The sequence below is a fragment of the Agelaius tricolor genome, unplaced genomic scaffold (genome assembly GCF_023055355.1).
Source record: "Agelaius tricolor isolate 1412-34295 unplaced genomic scaffold, bAgeTri1.0.p SCAF_2, whole genome shotgun sequence".
Classification (NCBI taxonomy): Eukaryota; Metazoa; Chordata; class Aves; order Passeriformes; family Icteridae; genus Agelaius; species Agelaius tricolor.
In genome coordinates, this window is record NW_027269262.1 from 61,731,208 (window position 1) to 61,751,145 (window position 19,938).

The window sequence follows — 19,938 nt, forward strand, 5'->3', positions numbered from 1 at the left end:
TGTCTGAAGCCTCCTGTATTTATGTCATAAGTAATCCTCCACAGAGCAGTGGCAAATTTAATTGAATTCTTTATTCAGGATTGTTACATTTCAGGAGGTTTTCGTGTTGTTGGGGTTTCTTGTTTCTTTTGATTTTCAGAAAGATAAGAAAAGGAAACCATTTCTGCCTCTAGAATATCTGCAAACATGGAACAAAATCTCAGGAATGTAACATCTTTTTTATTTATACATGCATGTATAAATGCACAACAGCCTCTCAAGCTGCAGGCTTCTTGGCAGGATGATGCTTTCTGTATCCTGTATAATTTAGTCAAGGCAGAAAATAGATGTGATGGCACTCATGGCTTCAGGCTGAACTAAAATTCTCTAATAGTTGCTTTGCTGTAAATGAGTTACAATGACATAAAGGATGAATCCACTTAAAGGTAGTTAATTACTGTGAAAGAAAGAACTTGTTTGTCTCTGAAACAAAATGATGAGGCCTCTAGGCAATACCTGCATTATCAAAAAGGCTAGATCATGTATCAATTCCTGTAGTAAATACATTGAAATCCACCTTAAGGCTGACAGACTCCTTGCCCTACTGTTTCCAGTGCAAAGCTTTTCCAAAGCAAATGCTCAAGTGGTCAAGAAGCTTATTTTGCTTGTCCTTGTGCTACTCTTGTCCTGTGGTGGATCCTTCCTTCATGTCTGTTCAGCTCAGTGAGTGACATGTTAATGAGCAACTAACAGTTTCTGTCATTGCCATCAAGTTCAGAAGAGTGATGTGAGGAGACTTATGGGTGTCAGAGAGTGATTCTGTGATAATATTTTCTTTTTGTTACAGTGAGATATTTCTAAATGACATTGAAAAACTGCTTCCTGGTATTCAATACTACCTGTTTGATACACAGCTTTGTGCTCAAAACAGCAGCAGTAAAGCAGGACTGCAATACTACAAAGTTATCAAGTATTTCCTATGACTATAAACATTGGAAATCTAATGGCTCTTAGATTTTTAAGATGTGATTCCAAATGTCTAGAAATTTGTGACATAACTCCCTCTAAATGCAGAGTCTTTAATTGAAAATTAAGTATTCACTCTGAAGGATATAACAAAGAAATAATAGCTAAGTTTGTCTCCTGATGAACTTAGTAAGAAGTACTTTAGATAGAACAGAAATTAAGATTCATTGCATATAAGTGAAGCAAGACCAGAGAGGATAGAGAAATCCTGGGAAAAGTAAATGAAATTTGTCTAGCTGATCTAAAAGATATTGCCAGATGGCTTGAATTTAGCTTTGGGATTTTTTTTTTTCCTTTTTCCATGCTGTGCTCATTCTGTGAATGTAAATTAATTCTTTCTTTAGACTTTGGACAGAATAGGATCAGTATTTATTATGAATAGTGTTCTGTAATTGAAAGTGATGAGTCTTGGTAGATTCTATGTACTGACTCTTTACTCACTGAGGTGGACATCAGGTTCATCCTGATTTCCTTAATTGCTGCAAGCCCAGAGAATGTGGATCTGCAGTGATCAGGAGCCTTTTCTTTCACTCCTGGTCACTGATAGGAATCCAAGCCTGCAGCAGTTGAAACCCCTGCCACATGATGAATATTTGGCATGTCGTCTCTTTAAACAGTTTATTCCATGTCTAGAATATCCAGAGCTAAAAAGGAGACATCCATTGTCTGAAAGAGAAATGTGGAAGCTCTTAGCATTATTTGGTTCAGTGTGAATTTGGCTGTTTTGACAGTGATGGGAGAAGCAGGAGGGCACCTATTACAGGTCTGTGGTCAAAGAACTTCCCTTTCACATCACAAATAAGATGGTTTCAAGTGCCCTTGGATGTAGGTAGAGATGCTGGAGACTAAATTCTGGAAAACAGGTGAAAAGTAGGCAGTATTACATTGAGCAAACTGGAGCTTTTTCCCCATTTTTTGGTCATCCATGATTTTCTGTCTTGACATTTCTATGCTTACATTTATGTAATGCCCTGCTCTTGTGTTTACAAAGGTTTAAGAGTAGGGCTGTGAAAGGCCTGCTTGGATAGCAGGACTGTTGCTTTGCAAGCATCCTCCTCTGTTTCTACTTCAGATACTTGTGCTCATTCTAGTGCCAGTTGCTCATCATACCTTACTCATAGGCTGAAGATAGTTTAAATTGCTGGGAGACCAGTAGTTTAGCCAGATGATGCAGTCTTGCAAGAAAATGAGGAGCATTATAAAGATTCCTCCCCTTAGTTTAAGAGCCTAGTTTCTTAGGAATTTGGTTTTCAAGAGCTGAGTTTGTGTCCCTGCTGTACTCCCAGTCTAGTCCACTAAAACAGATGTTTGCCAAGGAAGTCCTTAAGTGTCATTTCTTGAAATTTTCTTAATACCCTCCCCACTTGTAAGTATTTAAATGCATTATTAAACCTGATAAATTTTTCTCTTCTCTATGTATTTTTCTTGCCTCACCATACAGTAGCATCCCCTTCACCAAAGCCTGCACTATTTCCCACAGTACAGGGAAAAAAAAAATAATAATTGTCCTGTTCCCAGCCAGGACAGGGTTAATTTCTGCAGCAGCCAGGAGGGACATGGCTAGGACCTGGAGATTGTTCTAGACCACCTTCCATCATTGCCAGGGGCAGGGGAAGGGAGTCTCTTCCAAGGAGAAGAGGTTCCTGCTCATGGAGTAAATGTGGTGATGGTCCTGAGCCAGAGGGAGCATGGGGGGGCATGGCTGTGGTTGGATTGTGGGCTCCACAGAGACCATTTTTGTGTGGGAATCACTCTGTTTTGAACACTTTTGTCATTAATATTGTTGCTCTTACTGTTTGTTTTCTTGCCCCACTGCTGTTTCTAGGAAATTGTTCTTATCTCGACCTGTGATCTTTACCTTTTGTGACTCCAATTCTCCTCTCCAGCCCAATGCAGGGGAAGGGGGAGCGGATGATGGTGCGTGGCTTGGAGTGGTTTCAGGGGAAAGACTAAATTAGAGAATACAATTCCTAAACCATGCCATCAGGAGGGACTGACAAAAGCTGGTTTGCCACTTTGTGATGGGGTTGTGCCAGGAATCATAGAATTATTTAGGTTTGGAAAAGACCTTTAAGATTGAGTCCAACTGTTAACCCAGCACTGCCAAGTCCACCACTAAACCATGTCCATGAGTGCCATATCTACACATCTTTTGAATACCTCCAGGGAGAGTGACTCAACCATGTCCGTTGCAATCTGTCCTGGCTTTTCCTAATAACCAATCTAATCCTCCCCTAGCACAGATTGAGGCCATTTCCTCTTGTTCTGCCACTTACTTTGTGGGAGAAGAGGCCAACCCCCACCTCATGACAAGAACAATAAGGTCTCTCCTGGGCCTCCTTTTCTTCAGGCTAAACAAACCCAGCTCCCTCAGTTGCTCCTTGTAAGACTTGTGCTCCAGGCTTTTCTCCATCTTCATTGCCCTCCTCTGGACACAGTCCAGCCTCTTGGGGTCTTCCTTGTAGTGAGGGCCCCAAAATTGAGCACAGGATTGGAGGTGTGGCCTCACCAGTGATGAGTACAAGAGTGCTAGGACCTTACTAAGGGGTAGGGCATACTGAGTTGCTTACTCATGAAACACAAGTTACAATGTGATTAGAGCCACATGGTACTAAAGTTTTCCTTCAGTACTGCACTTCAAAAAACTGCACTTCAGTTTTCACAATAGTTGTGAGAGGTCAAAATATTACTGTATATGCTCTTTGACAATTTAAAGTCATGGTACTGTCACAAAGCTTTTCAGTTGTTAAAATTAAAACTCTCTGTAACTACTAAGGATGCTGGTGATGCTGTACATAGGATTGTATTGCTGACAGATGCTAGGAGACATGATTTAAAATTGCTAAGTCTTAGCATGGGTTGAGAAGGTAATTCTACTTGGTAATCTATCATTTATTGAGATTTGCCATTTAGTGGCAAGAATACATGAAATAATTTGCTATAACAGAAAATGGACACATTTACTACAGAAAAGGAATTTTTACATATATATTAGATGTATATAAATGTATTTACAAACGTATATGTATTAATTTATATACACACACATATATACATAAGCATGTTACACACTCTCTCACCTGTGTAGTTAAAAGCTAGATGGCAGAACATTGTTATTAAATTGTTATTAAAGAAACACTTCTGTATTTCTTTAATAACAATTCTGTATGTGTGCACATAGATGCAGAAATACAGAGATACTGTTTATCTGTGTCATAAATATGTGCTTTTTAATTCGAGCTGAAGAAAATAATTAAGGATTCCCACACTTCCCTACTCCACACCTCTGTTCTAATGAGTCCTTTCTCAGATTGCTGACTGTGCTTTTTTAGATGGTCTTTAATATCTTGTGACTGAGGGATAAAAAATCTAGTAGAATTGAGATCCATTTCCATGCTTCTGTTGAGGACAGTAGGAACTAATTTATATGTTTGCCACACAGGTTGTGGAAATAAAATGCTAAATTCTTCTGTGCTGTAACATGAAAGCAAAATCTTTCTAGAGCAGAACCAAAAACTTGGTGGTATTTAATGCCATAACCTCCCCCTCTTCAATTATTTTTTTACTATCCTTTTTCAAAAAAAAGATTAGCAATACCTAGGATAACCCTGTGGGCTTACTGGCACAAGAAATTGAGAATAAGACTAAACACTTGGATTTGCTTGAATTATCTTTCTGTTCCAAGTTACTCAGGAATGCGTGTCTCTGCAGGTCTGAAACCTTCTTAGGCTTCTATTTGCAAAATTTCAATTTTCAGGACTTTATACATGTCTGTGTCAGCTTTGGAGGGTACCCTGTAAAATGTTTCACTAAGAAAACATCAGTACTTCTGCATTTCCTTTGTACTCAGGTTGTGGGAAGACATCTTGGGAAAGCCTTTATCTTGTGAGAGATTTTACTTTTTGAACCCTAAGATGTTTGTTACCTTACCCTGATGTTAGTTTCTCTGAGATACTTGTCCCTCTTATTTGACATTGCTGTGTAGGGGATATCTTACAAAAGTCGAACACAACAATAATCCTCAGTAGATTTATTGTGTATTGGATTATCTACCTTTTCTTTTTTTTAAAGGAAGGCTTTTCTGCTGGATCTTAGAGAAATTGCAAGGCTTTAAAAGCTAAACGAACATCACATTTGGAGACAAAGAACTATGATTTCATTCTGGTTCATTTCAAATGGATTAGAAAATATTGTCCAAATTTGGCACCATGCCAAGATTGCCATTAACTTTTCCCATAAAATATGATTAAGGACCTTAACAAGCATTTAGTAATTAAGCGAAGTGCTTTGGAAATTTATATGCTGTCCACAGGTTGTCATGTTCTGTAAAATACTGAAGACAGTTCTTATGAAAAGCAATAAAAATAAAGCACTCGAGAAACATCTGGGAGTGTTATCTGATGGGAAGGAATAGTTTCACTTGTAACAGGATATTTTTATATTTTAAATGAATGTTGTGTAAAGTTGATTTTTTGTTTGGGTTTTTTTAGGTTAGTGAATAATTGCCTGAATTAATGGAGTAATTCCTATAACCACATATTCTATTCCAGTGTCTGTGTTGCTTCATTTTATACTCTTGAGTTAATTATATTCCATGTACCCCATTAATTAGTGTACTGTTCCATATTTGGTTTCTGGTTTTATTTAATGCAGATGAATTTGCTGGAATAACAGTCCAAAGAGATGGGATTGCTGAACAGTCTCTGAATGAAGCAGATTTTTCTATTGTATGGCAGGAAAAAGCAGTATAGACTTTCAGTCTGATAACGTTCAGGGGAAAGCAGCATGAGGCTTTGTTTTGTAGCTTTGCTAACAAAGAGAAAAGGTTGGTCTGCTGCTGCTGAGGTAGCTTTTATGTGCTGTGGCCACTCAAAGTGATTTATGAGTAATTTTCTCTACAAACCTCTTTTCCTTTCAATAGTGTCCAGCTTCCTTTGACACAGAGTGCATTGTGGATCATGCAACAGGCTTAGTGGAATAACAGAACTAGATTATCTTTGCTGTGCTTTCTGAGGGAATGAATTCAAACCTTAAATTTGGGACAATTTGTTTTTCAAAACTACAAACAACAAACAAATAATGGATGGATTGGATGGATTTTTTTAAATCAACTAAATTATTGCAGATTATTGAAGAGTAACAGGTATTCAGATCTGCAGTCTGCACTCCTGCCCAGCAAGTGTGCAACAATGTAACTTCTCTCCCAGATGAAATAATAAAATAAGAGGGGGAGCAATTTTAGCCTTGTGTACTACATGAATCAGTGCTTTAATGACTGGGGTATCCAGCTGATCCTCTTGTTTGAGAGCTAGGATGCAAGAAAACAATCTTTTTTTTTCTCCATACTGTAGATCAACTGAAATTTGGCAACCAAACTCCTTAGTTCCAGCCTGGGTTGTGGCTCACTTGTGGCCTTTAGTCAGGTCTGTGCCTTGAGCACACACAGTGGAGATAGATCACAGTGATACCTTGAGGTTATCACTGGAGAATCTCTCTTTTTTCCCCTATGTGTTCCACAGTTCAGTTGGGTTTCTCTTCTTCTGTTTCATTTAAATGCTGCCCAGGGTTTCTGCATTAGTAGCTGCTGCCTGGTTCTCACTGGTAGGTAGGGAGGCCTACCGAATATTTCTGTTTTCAGCTGCCACAGGAGATTTTAGGACCTTTACTACCAGCAGAATGAGTTTTGTGATCAGAGAAACATGGAATGGTTTGGGTTAGACAACCTTTAAAGATCATCTGGTTGGTCCAGCTTCACTGCTGTGGCAGTGACAGACTTATTTCAGTGTTGCTGCAGAGGCACTAAAACCTGTGATCTTATCACAAAGATATGTGTGATATTTACCTCTGAGATGCTTAATGATCGCTCCTCTGTGGTGAGCAATTAATGTGCTTAAAAGTTGGAAAGCTAAAACAAATTTCCTCTGGGGTTCCTGAATTGAAGAAGACATGTATAATGCATATTTGTCCCCAGTAGGGTTTCTGCTTTTTCGTTTCTTTTTATATTATGAACATGTATATGTTTCCTCTGTCAGTACTGTGTTTCATGTTGGGGATTCTGCTTTTATGTTACTGCACTTATATACAGCAGATATAAAAAAAGCTTGTAGAATGTGAGGCTCAGGCACTGTTTCTATGCCATTTTTCCCAAAGTCACTCTTAAAATCTATACAGATGCCACAGACTTTTTTTTCCATGGGTAGCTTTGTTGGAAATCACTTTCAGATCCCCTTTTTTCTTTTTTCTTATAACTAGATGTTAAAATTTTGCACGGTACTGCCAAAGGGCAGAGGGACAGTTTTTTGTCTCCAGAATAAAAAAGGTCTTTATTTTATTGCTTTTTATTTAATTACTTTAAAAGAAGGAGTGATAGTGCCTGTATTGTATTACTCCTTGACCCTCTCTTTCCATAAGGTAAAACACCCTCCAACCTTAGGATGTTGTTTAAGAATAGTCCCTTGTAGAAATTTTGTTCAGGACTTGAAACAATTAGTTTTTGCCTTACTCTATTTGTTTGTTCTTTCAGGGCATTCTACCTGGACAAGTCAAACTTGCCTCCAAATTCAACATCTAAAGCAGCTTATATAGATAAGGTAAATAAAAATGTTACGTGCCTAATTAAACTCTGCATGTTATACACTGTGTTACTGAGACTTACTCCATCAAAAATTGAATTGTTTAAAGCTGGGGGGAGAGGGGCAGGGAAAGGAGGAGCTCTCTTGCAGCTTTTTGTCCCACCTGTGTTTTTTGGGGTAGGTGGTACCATGTGGTTCTGATTAAAAGGTGTGGCAGGAGGGTATCTGGGTATCTGTATTTGAGAAGAGGAATCATTACCTTCCTTTTTCACTGTACTTTCAGAGCAATGCTGCTGCCCTGGGAGCATGTGAGGTGCAGGCAGAAATTCTTTGTTCTGAAAGCTGGAAGTGCTTTTCCAAATTAAATACTCCTTCAGCATCCCGCTCAGAAGACTTTCTTCTGAATATTCTTATTTAGGCTTTCTTCAAATGCTTTCATCTCTCTTTAAACCTCTGTGGCTGAGAGATCCCAGGGGCTATAAAAATTCATTTAATGCTCTATTCCCTCGTTGAAGAGTTAATTCCTGCATTGCACCCCAGTAGGGGGAATAAAGAAATTCCTGGGGTCTTGCCTGTGAAAGTGATTGAGCTACTATGGCTTGAGAAATAACTGCTCATCAGCTGAGCTCTATGTCAGACTAAAATTTTATGTCAGTATCAGCCCTGGTTTTAACAGACTGGTGGTTCCTATTTCTTGGATCCATGCAGGACTGCACACAGGGGAAGAAGGACATTTGCCACTCCTTCCCTGGGGAGTCAGCAGCTTGCCTGGCAGTCACAGGTGCAGCAGGGGATGTTTAGTTGTGAGGGAAGTGCTTGTTGCCCCTAAACCTGTTCCCTATCCATTTCAGCAAAAAGTTCAAGGGCAAGAGAAAAGCATCTCATAATCCACAACTGACTAAGGGATGCTAGGTTAAGTTAAGGCATTTATTTTGCAGCTGGAGCAAGCAAAGAGTGAGTGCATGATCCACTTTTGGCTGTGCCTTGCACTTCATTCTCCATAGCTTTGCATTAGTAGATGACACCAGCTAAAATCAATTTAGACAGATGCAAGTTAATCCAGTAGGACCTAAACCAAGTTAAATCTGTTTGAACCCAGGTTAAAATATTTTTTTTATAGCTGATTTTCTTGACATCTATGCTTTTCAATGAAGTAACTAGGACCAAGTGAGGCTGGTGTTTCTATAACTAATTAAAACTGTCTTTAGGGAATTAATCTATCTTTCAATAGATTAATTCTTTGAGTAGCATGGGAATTTGTTGCAATCTTTACGTGTTTCTGGAATAAAGAGAAGTGGGAATTTGGAATTAGGTGGTCTGAAAATTTGTATTTGAGCATCTCATTTACACAAAGCACCATGAGATACTGGTTTTCATTGCTAGACCACTTTTGAAGACTCTCTTCTGACACAAGCTTTGCACTTGAAAGCTGCCTTCTTTACTTCATTCATTCTTAGTACAGTAATGCTGGGATTATTTTAAGTCTTACTACAAAGTTAACCGGTTTTGCTTTGTAGTATGTTTTTGTCACATCTGTTAATTTTTATTTTTTGATGTTAGTGAGGATTAGAAACTAGGCATTTGACAAATAAAGGACAGTGTTGTCATAAATGTAAGATGATTTTCTCAGCAAGTCAATTAACAAGTCTTGGTATCTTCCTGTATATGTGTGCAGTTGTAGGTTGCTTCTTTATGTCTTCCCTTCTTTCCCAGCCCATTAATGGATACAGCACTCATGGGTAAATTGAGTCCGTTGAAGTGAAGAACACTTCCATAGGCAGGAACTGGGAAGGAAACAGTCAGTGATGGGAAGAACTGACAAGCTTTAGAAACTTGTCATGTGTCATGTATCAGAAGACTCTGTGTTTGGTATTGATGTCATGGAATTTGGCTTTCTCAGCAAGACCTGGTGTTCTACCTGCATCTCTGATGACCTGCTCTGATAGAGTATCTCATGTGCTCTCAGGGGCAAATATTCAGGTACCTCTCTGTTCCTGCCTTGCAGCTGATGAGGCCTCTCAACTGCCTGGATGAGCTGTACCGGCTCGTGGGCTCCTTCATCCGCTCCAAGCGCACGGCCGCCTGCGCCTACACCGCCTGCAGCGCCTCCGGCGTCGGGCTGCTCTCGGTGTCCTCCGAGCTCTGCAGCCGGCTGGGAGCCTGCCACATCATCATGTGCAACAGCGGGGTTCACCGGTAGGAAAACTGCTGTTTCCCTCCTTTTTTGGCAGTCTGTCACTCTGTCACTGCAGGTTGGAGACTGCTCTCTTTTCAAAGATGGATCTTACACTAAATATCGAATATTTTACATGGAACAGCGAGTGCACTTGAAAGATTTGTGGGAATTCTAGAACTGTGTTTGCAGTGATTGACAGAAGTAGACAGTACAATTTTTTTGAGTTGTGCAGTTGTAATGAGATTGTTCCCCATTCAATTCAGTAAAAGGCAGAAAACTTAATTGCTAAAGTAGAAAGAGAAATGTTACCTAGATGAATAGTAAGTATGATATTGAACTCTTAATACAGGCAAGAAATGCTGAAATTTTTATTTACTTTGTATGGTACGGGGAATAATAGTAGAGCTTGACTCAAGGAAACCAGATGATTGATTCAAGGAAATAAGACACATCGATTTCTGCAGGTACACCTTATGGTAACAAGAGGTTCAGCCTGAAGGATGGTTGATGTCTTTAATATAATACCAAAAAATAGACTGACCAATAGTAAACTGAACTTTGTCATCAACCCTAAGAGATTTTAATAGACAAATATATATATAACAGTAGTAACACCACAGAACTCTCTAGTACTTAATCATACTTGTCACAGGTAACAATATATTTATGTTCCAGCTGGGGAGATTACAATTTTTTGAGACACTGTACCAAAAAAGCAAAGACTAAAATTTGAGAGAGGGAAAAACCCCAACAAATGAAAGAATTAACATAACAAATAATCTGATACTAAAAATATGCTCTTCTCATGAGAATTCCAAACTGTAGATCGGGGGTAGCAGTATGTTAAAAATGCTGCTTAGTTTCTGATCTATGCAGGTCCTTATTTTAGCAGCCTTGGTTACCAATACCTTGTGTTAGAATGAGCAATACTTTCTCCTGATTTAAAGTAAAATCCTTTCTTCCAAAGAGTTTTGAGGAGGGAAGAAGAAAAGAGGCAATTGCAACATAAGCAATGCAGATTATCAGGCCTGAAAAAAAGGAAAAGCTTCATCTACAGCCAAAAAAATTAAGTTGTATGAAACAGTGTTTGCCATTTGAGAGTTGGCAACAGACCACTTGTATTACTCTCTGTCAATGATACAAATGTACATAACATACTGTATACTGTATTTAATTTTAGGGAATAGCAGGAGAAAGCTTTGCTATGTAACATTAGTCACGATATCAGAGGAAGATGCAAATGCTGTGGAGCATGGGCTGTCATGACACTGTTGTTTCAGAAGACCATGAGGCTGTACAGCTTTTCTCTTTGTCTTGCTTTCCGTTTCATGTCTTACATGATCAGAAAAGGAGTCAGGCATAATTCTGCGGGTTTTTTTAAGCTGAAAAAAGACTGCCTCTGGGTTTGACCCGCATTTCATGAATTTGTCAATACATTTGTGCCAAAAATTCTGATAGTTTAAGACTGTAGTCAGAACTACCCAAATAAACTATTACCCTGTAGTGCGTGGGCCATAAATTATTCAGAATGATTTGGTGACTGAAAAAGATCCGGTTTGCTTAAATCCGAACATGAGCTATTCTAAGATGAAAATTAATTCATCATTAAATTTCTGCTGAAAACGAGGGCTAATTCAAAGATAAAAACTTCTAAAATATCTATAGAAGTTTATTTGAAAACCACAAAAAATTAGAAAACCAAGCATAAAACCATATTGGTTTTAAAGACTGTATTATGAGCATGGGAATGGGATTTAAAGTGTTATGTGTGGGTTTCTGTCTAGATGTTAAAGTATTCATCATCCTCTATTTACATAAAGTAAAGATGCAAGATGCTTTTCTCTAAAGCATGACTAGTTCTACTTTACAGTGAGTCCATTTGAGTTTTGGTACAAGATACTGCTACTTCATTTGTGCATTAATACTGCCTTTGTGGCTACCATCTGTTCAGAGAAAGAAACACCAACTCTTGGCATTATCAGAGATATCTCAAGATGGGCCCTCCAGGAAAAATGAATGAGCTACTTGAGAAATTGTATAGGTACTCAGGGGTTTGTACCTGGAAGTTCAGAAGAAAACTCATGTATTTAGAGACAAGAAGGGATTATTTCACTCTTCTAAGGGAAATAAATCCCTTTGAGTTGTTAAAGCTAAGAAAGTTTTTTAATAACAATTTCCTGAAACTACTGTTGAAGATGCAAACTGGATGGATGAAGAAGTTTTTCCTTAGCATTTGGAGTCATATAAAGTCACTTCATGTGCTGTTTTCTCTTTCTGGTCTCCCTAGGACACATCTCTGCAGTCCAGTACTAAGTGGGCTTTGGTTTTTTGACATTCTGAAATTGCCTTTGCCCAGATAGAAAGCTTGCTTTATTTCCAGCTGGTAGGTTTGCTCAGTGAATTTTGTGCCCAGCATTTCTAGTGCTGAATTCTGCAGTGTTTTTGTGGACCTACTCTCCTTGCTGCTCTCAGAGAAACAGTCTTGCAGCAACACAAAGTCCTGTGGGGAGGACACAAGAGGAAAGAGTAAGATGCTGCATGTCATCAAGTCCCATAGACAGAGGATTTTGCCTTATGCCTGCCATCTTGAAGGCTAAATTCTTCTGTTTGTTGGAGTAGTATTTAACCAGGGCAGATAATGTTGCAAAATAGTGCTCCTTAGCTTGTTAGCTAGTTCCTTAGAGTTCCAGCTACTGATTTTCAGTTAGAGGGGATATTTGTCTCTGGTTGTACTCAGCAGTGTATCTGGCTTTCTGTGCTCTTAGAAACGAAATACTGTGAAGTCCATGACTGTGATCAGTTGCAGAACTTCACGTTTTGTAGGTCCAGATCAATGGCTCATGACTGTTTTTTAACAATAGGCCACGGATACTAAATGAGTTAAAACTGGTATTATCTACAGATGCTACTGGATGAACAGATGGGGGGAATTATGTGAATTTTTCTTGCAGAAGAATTAAAAAAATTAACATCTTTAAATTTTTAGAATCTATTCATTTGTCAGTCTTGCCAGCTTAAAAATGAAGCTCAACTTGTAGCAAGGCTCCCCCATACTTTCTTTTTAAAAGCCCTCATTTTAACTCAGTTTCTATGATTGGTCTTCAAGGGAGTGAATGTCTGAGAGTCTCTGGAAGAGTACAGGGTGCTCCACTCATCAACATCTTTCTTTTGTTCATGGGGTGTGGGAGATGAGCAAGACATTAATCTGTCAAAGTTTAAATACATTTAATAGAATGTAAAATAGAATTATATATATATATATATATATATATATATATATACACACACACACCTTCCCTCACTCAATTTATTCATCCCCTACTGAACTGATTTGAGGGCCCTTTCTGTGTTCTCTGAATTTAGGTGTCATGGATTGACAAGGGGGCAGGGGGAGGTTGTGCCACTGCTCCTTCTAACCAGAAGCAAGTCCCAGATAGCTTGTGAGGGAGGCACTGGGTGACAGTCCAATGCAGAAGAGGCAAAGAACTATGAAACAGCAGCTTTGTCTGCTTTGACAGTGATTGCTGATCTCTGGATCAGCAGTGTCTTGGTTTCTGACTTCTCTGTGATCCATATTAAATTGCTTTTTACGCTGCACTAGGCTAAAACAGCTTGACAGAGTTCATACTTTCATCCTTATATCCAAGATAATGCTGGGGATTTTGAATTGCTGGTGATTGCTTTCTTTGATTTTTATTACGACAATATGTTTACCAATTTACATTAAAGCCTGCAATCCTATATCTATTTCAGACAGCAGTTCTTTCCAAATACATTTTGAGTACCAGAAAACCAAGGATGGGGGAAAATAAGTCCCTTTAACCTTCACTGTCCTAAGTGATGTGTGAGTGCTACAAACCTCCCCTTGGATTATCATAAGCGAACATGCCTTGTTGATCAACAAGAGGAACAGAGCTCTGAATTAGTTTGAGAAATCAATAGTTTGCATTTTTATTTTACCTTTTTTATCTTTCATAATTATATTTCTGCCTGCCAGGCAGCTGTCACCCTGTAAACAATGTTCTGCTTTCTTTGCTTGTGTTCATTCTGTTTGAAGTTGCTATCAGTCTGTACAAATGCAGGTGATGAAAGGCACTTTTAAATTTTATTGAATCATGATTCTAGCTCCTGCTTGAGGGAGAAGAGCAAGACTGCACTGCACAGACATGTCCTAGGCTCTTTCTGTGCCAAAATGAAATTAGGTGCAGCAGCTGCAGAAGTCTGTTCAGGGACCATAGGCCTTACAGGCTCAAAGGAATAATTTAAAGCATCCAAATGAAACAAATCCCAAGTTTATTTAAATTTTTGCATTTCCTGGAGGATCAAGGGGAAAATCTTCTATAATCTTGATGAAACCTAGAAAAATCAGAGTCTTATTTTCTTTTCTGAATTTTAATTTCCCCTGCAGAAATTCTCTCCTTAGTGTTACCATCCTTCAAGCAGTGGGGTTCTGGCTGGCAGACACTTGGCTGAAGAATGAGGCAGGTTTTGCCAAGTGTTGATTATGCTGTCTCCTGTAGCTGGCAGTGGTCCTGCAATCCAGCCAAACCTGCTTCATCTTCCACATTGCAAAGCAGAGTAGCACCATAAGCTGTCCATCATGGCCAGCTGCCTTTCTGTGAATCAAATGAAACAAGGTGAAAAATAGGTTCCCTGAATTTGTATTTTTGACATTCTAGCGGAAGAATTCTTCCTTTTAGATTCAGAAATTTTTCTCTAAGAATTTAGTTCTGAGATTAATGAGTGCATGCTACAAAGAAAACCCTTGGAGTGAGTTTTGCAGCTGTATTTAGGCTATAAACTCCCAGTAAGAAAGCTTTCAGTGGGACTGCTTTCAGGAGACAGGTTAGCACAGACTCAAAAACTAATCCATACCCTTCTCCAGCCATCTGGTCTCAACTGGGCTTTTAGTCCTGCTACCTTCCCATTTAGTCAAGATTCTCTTTTATTTTTTAAATGGTAGTTACGTTATGTCTGTCTACAATTAGTATATTTTTATGATACCATACCCACTGAGGCATAAATAAACTTCTCTTTGTGTAAAATAATTATTTGGGATAAGACAGTATTATTTGCGATAGAGCAGGATAATTTAGGGTTTAGGATAATAGGGTATTACATTCTGTGCTGGTTACTACCTAAAACCAACAAAATAATTTTGAAATATGTGAGAATTTGTCTTAAAATAGAATAGTCAAGACATTTAGCAAAAATAGTGCTATGCTGTTCCTACAGCAGTAATTGTTTTATTTTGCTCTATATTTGTCTTTCATAGGCAATCTGGTACATTTTTGCTTTGTCAACTCTAGTGTATCTAAAGCATACACAGGATGGATGATAGTCTTACTGTTCTGTATGTTTTAAATTCTGAGACACCTATTTTGTTTAAAATGCAGTCTGAAATGCAGAGAAATGCATTAAATGCAGTGAGACAGAAAAGATGGATCTAAGTCACTACTAGTATGGATTTCAAGGTGTGCTTTTTTTCTATTTGGTCTTCTTTTAACATTATGGATGTTTAGTAGCAGGGTTGACACAATGCTATTACTGTGCTCTGTAGAATCATCCTTTCGTGCTTCAGTTCCTGCACAATTGTCTTATCTGCAGTCCAGATCTTTGAAACTGGTGTTTTTCATGCAAAATCTTCTACTTTACAATCAAAATAAAATAGGACCTCTCAAACAATCTGAAATTAAAAACGTAACCAGATCTGCTTTAATTTTTGGCATAAAGAGAGTTAAGTGAATAGCTTGAATAATTACAAGACAAGAAGTAAATTGCAATTTTTTACCAGATTTACTTGCCTCCTTACAGAGGAACAAGCCTTTAATGGAAAGATCTTCTGCACAGAATGAGAGATAATGGCCAAAGCTGGGGTTTCAGATGCCTTTAGATTCTGTTTGTTTATTTTTGCAAGTATGATGGAAAATGAGTAAATAAAAGGCATGGAATAGCTTAAAACTTTGGAAATGCTGTTCTCTCATCAAGCAAAGAATATTTAATAGTGAAATTGCTTCCTTGCAACATTTCCAGCTGACTAGAGGTGCTAAGAACTTACAGGAAAAATGAAAAGATGCTCCCTGCAGTTTTTTTAACACTGACAGATGAGGTGCAGTGAAAAGAAGTGCCTTTTTTTTTTCTTCCTAATTTTTCTTTGAAAATCTCTCTGTCTTAAAGAGGTAGAATACTTACATTTATTTATGAAATAGACTGGATGACAATAATCTTTAAATCTACAGAAAGAATACTAACTTTACTTCCTTTGTGTTTCATACTTCATTATTACAAATTACTAATTTTGAACCAAATAACCTTGATAAAAATATGTTTGTAAACTACAAAAAGTTCATTAACCAATGATAGATTTGATATATGACTAATAGATACTTACCTCCCAAGAATGATTCTCTGGCTTGATAAGTTCATGCCATCCACTTCAGTAAGTCAGAAATCTATTGGTAGTTTGTGTCTGAAAATATCTGGTAGAGCTGGGTTTGATTGTCCTGTTGTAGGATGGTGGAGGTATGCCTGATAAGGGAGTTGGGGTATCTTTATTCTGAGGTTTGCATAACTGTGTAACCACAGTGATGCCTTTTGTGAATGAAACCCCTGCATGCTGATGCTTAATGGACAAAAGGCAGAAAATCCCTTTAACACAGGCTGCACATGGCCATTCTGTGTGGTGATGGTGTGTGTTCCACAGACAGATACTTTTTGAAGTGTTGGTTTTGATTCAGCATGGAATTAATACACTTGATGTGCATAATAATGGCTTTCGATATGTTATACAGGCCTTCAGTGGACAGGTTCCATCCAACACTGATTTTATAGTGGCCTTTCCACACTGGCAACATTTCAGCTTCACAAAGATTCATACAGGGACTAAAACTAAGTCCTGAACTCCAGCAGAGTTTACTGTAATTATGAAATACAGTACTGTAGTTTAGTGTATGATTTTCATGCTCATTTTCTCTCTAATACTTAATGGCTGGCCAAATTTACCTCTGTTGAAAAGGCTATTCAGCAAAGTTTCAGTTATGGGCACAGAGAATGCAAGCTTTGGTTTTATTTGCATGGAGACACATTTCCACATTGAGAACATCTTAAAGCTTGTGGAACAATCTTGAATTAGGCCTGCCTATACTTTGTCCACCCATTTTTTATAGTCCTAAACAACATTCGTCTTCCTTTTTAGTTTTGTTGTGTCTATTTTCTTCTTCAGATTGTTCATCAGAATCAATGCATATTACCCAGCTATCACTATTAATTATAGACAAATGCCCCATAAAATGTTTACCCCAAATTGATTTACTTTAACACTAAGTTTTTTATTACTTTATGCACTGATTTAAATAATATTCCTTCTATACATATTAATTTAAATGACAGCAGAAAAAAAAAGATTACTTGTAGTTTAGTTGATATAAAAAGTGGTCAAATGTAGGAATGATTAGCTTATGATGCATGGGAAGAAAAGTAATTAAAATAATAAAATTATATGTTGAGAGAAGCTTTAGTTTTTAATTAGACGAAGCATACATGCATCCTTTTAATATTTTTTTCCTATTCACATAGAACATAATTCATTTTGACATCTCTGACTGTGGTAACTACTAAACCAATTTGTTTCACCTCATCTTTTCTACTCAGGGCATTTTTCTAAGGGATGTTTTGGTATGTTTTTGGATGTAGAATGGCTGAAAGCCTAATTGAAACCTGAGAATGAATTGGATGATTTAGATAGCTTTTGCTCTGGTAACCTAAATATGCACTTTGCTGCACGGCACCTCTGTAGGTAGTGAACACAAACTCAAAATTATTTTTCCTTTCCAATGACATTAGGCAAGCTGTTGTGAAATAATCAATTTCTCAGAAAATATCAGTCTGTATTTGTATTTTACAACTCCATTTTTCAGGATTGATGTGCATCTGTCCAGCTGATTTGCAGCCCTTTAGTGAAAATCACATCTAGTCAGAAAAAAAAGGACTATTGGTGATAGAAAATCATTTAGTCTTACATTTTTAGCCAAGTTCAGAATGGTTTGATCCAGAAGTTGTTTTAAAGTTTGTGTTTAATCTTGACATCAATACTGTCATGACTGATGGGAGACTGGGGATAGCAGGCAGGAGCTGGGAGCAGCTGCAGCCCCTTCTGTTTCTTGGAAACCAAATGGATGAAATGAGGAATTCTCAGCCCTGTTGTCCTGGGAAATCCAAATGTCTCTGCCTTGCTGTTGTAATCTGTCAAGACAGGGAATTTGTCATTCTAACTGACATAAATTCTGAAATGATGAATTTGGGTCTTTTGTTTTTCTCACATTAAAAAAAAGGGGTGAGAGGAAAAGAGAGGGAGTCAGAACAGATTTTGATCTGTTTACGCTGTTAAATCTATGGATTTGGGCTTTATGCTTCCCATAACAGAATGTTATGAAGGTTTTTCCCCAAATATTTTCCTTGTTTGGCTTGTCTGGGCTGATTGCATCCAAATGACCAGATACTTTCAGAGGTCAGAACTGCTTCCAGATTGCTTTGTAAACTTCAATACCATCTGTTTATCAGCTCTCAAAATGCAGGAGAAAAGTGGATTATTGCTTACTGCACATATTTACTGACAACCCTTGATACTGAACTTTGCTCAGGCCATCAGAATAACTTTACAAGATGGAGAATAACCAGATTTCATATTGTTTAATAAAATCTTAGAAGTTACATTGGTTTAAATTTGCATTTGCTTTATCTCTCCATGCTTGGCAGCCCTATTGCTGAGGTACTTCCAGTTATGACTTTTCCATGTTACCATCTGATGTTTTGTGTGTGCATTTTTTCTTTCACAGCAGGTGTCTAGGGGAGTTTGATTTGTGAAAAGGGATATGTACTAATTAAAAAAACTATTTGAAGAGCTGGGAGGAAGCACCAGTATATAGATAAATGAGTCCCTTCAGCATAATCTCATGGAAGATTAATATGATCAGTTTTGTTAGAAGATGCCATCTCACTGATCTGGTGTTTGACTAAAATGACACTATTTGAGTGTTACTGTTTTTTTTTATTTAGAAAGTAGTCACCTTATTTCTTAATCACAGGACAAAAGCCATAATCTATAGTTTATATTTAACTCTGCCATTCATCAGACCTTTTATGTGCCAGAGGAGAAACACAAAATCTGGTGATATTAAATTCCATCTCTAGTGAAACAGTATATTCAAATGCAATCAAGTCTCTGATGCAATTTTAACAATTTTTAACATCTGTTAATGAATAAGAAGGTTTTTAAAAAGAGAAAATAGATGTATCAAGCCAGCATTACTCTAGGATTTCACCTCAAACATAAAATGTTCTATTGAAGAGGTGTGATAATTATTAACATCATCACTGCTGTCATTTTGAGTGTCTTTGCTACTAATTTCATAGGACATGTTAAAAATACTATCCTTAGAATTGCTATTCTTACTTGCTGTGGAGAGAGATCTTCAATTTTAGCATATGTGTTTCAGAACTTCAGAAATTAGCTTAAGCAGTTTTTAAAATATGTGTTTCAGAACTGTACTGTAGTTGTTGCCTACCTCCATAACAGCCTCTAAAAGAAATTCTTTATTATGCTGTTTTGCTCTGTCTATGCTTTTCTCACTCTGGTTATGTCTCTGTCTACACACTTGGCAGCCTTATTTCTGAATCATGGTTGGAATTGCTCAAATGTAGAGGCCTCATAATGTCCATGATCATCAGCCATTTCATCAGGTTTGGATAGGGAGCAGTTTGGCAGCCTTCTTTCAATCACTTAATTCTTCAATATGACCTTCATTTAGAAGGTTCTTTTGTTAGTTTTGATTGACGCATGCGGAATATAATTTTTTTATACTTTCATTCTTAAGGGTTCCAGGAAAATGGGATTTCTGGGAAACTTGGCTCGGGAACTACTTGCTTGAGAGCTGTACTTTGAGCCCATTAATACATATTATACCTACTGAGAAAATTTTTGCCCTTTTTGTTTGGCTTAGATTATATCTGTCAAATTACATTTCAGATACTTTTGCTTTTTTCCACTGTCAGTAGAACAAAGCCTCCTTTGCAATCTGGTCTTGAAGGTTGGATGTTTAAATTTTGGTGCTGGCAAATATTATGAACATGTATTTTGTGCAATATTTCACTTTTCAAAGACAAGATGAAAACAGTGTTTAGAATTTC

General features: G+C 37.6%; 1 protein-coding gene across 2 annotated transcripts in view; it reads left to right on the forward strand.

Moving 5' to 3' along the window:
* The window catches only part of PREX2 (phosphatidylinositol-3,4,5-trisphosphate dependent Rac exchange factor 2), a 173,365-nt gene that overhangs the window by 132,463 nt on the left and 20,964 nt on the right, over nucleotides 1-19,938 (forward strand). For both annotated transcript variants that reach the window (XM_071420634.1, XM_071420644.1), the window contains 2 exons: nucleotides 7,529-7,595; nucleotides 9,583-9,773. In XM_071420634.1, coding sequence (XP_071276735.1) covers nucleotides 7,529-7,595; nucleotides 9,583-9,773 — 258 coding nt within the window. The remainder of the gene's footprint in view (nucleotides 1-7,528; nucleotides 7,596-9,582; nucleotides 9,774-19,938) is intronic.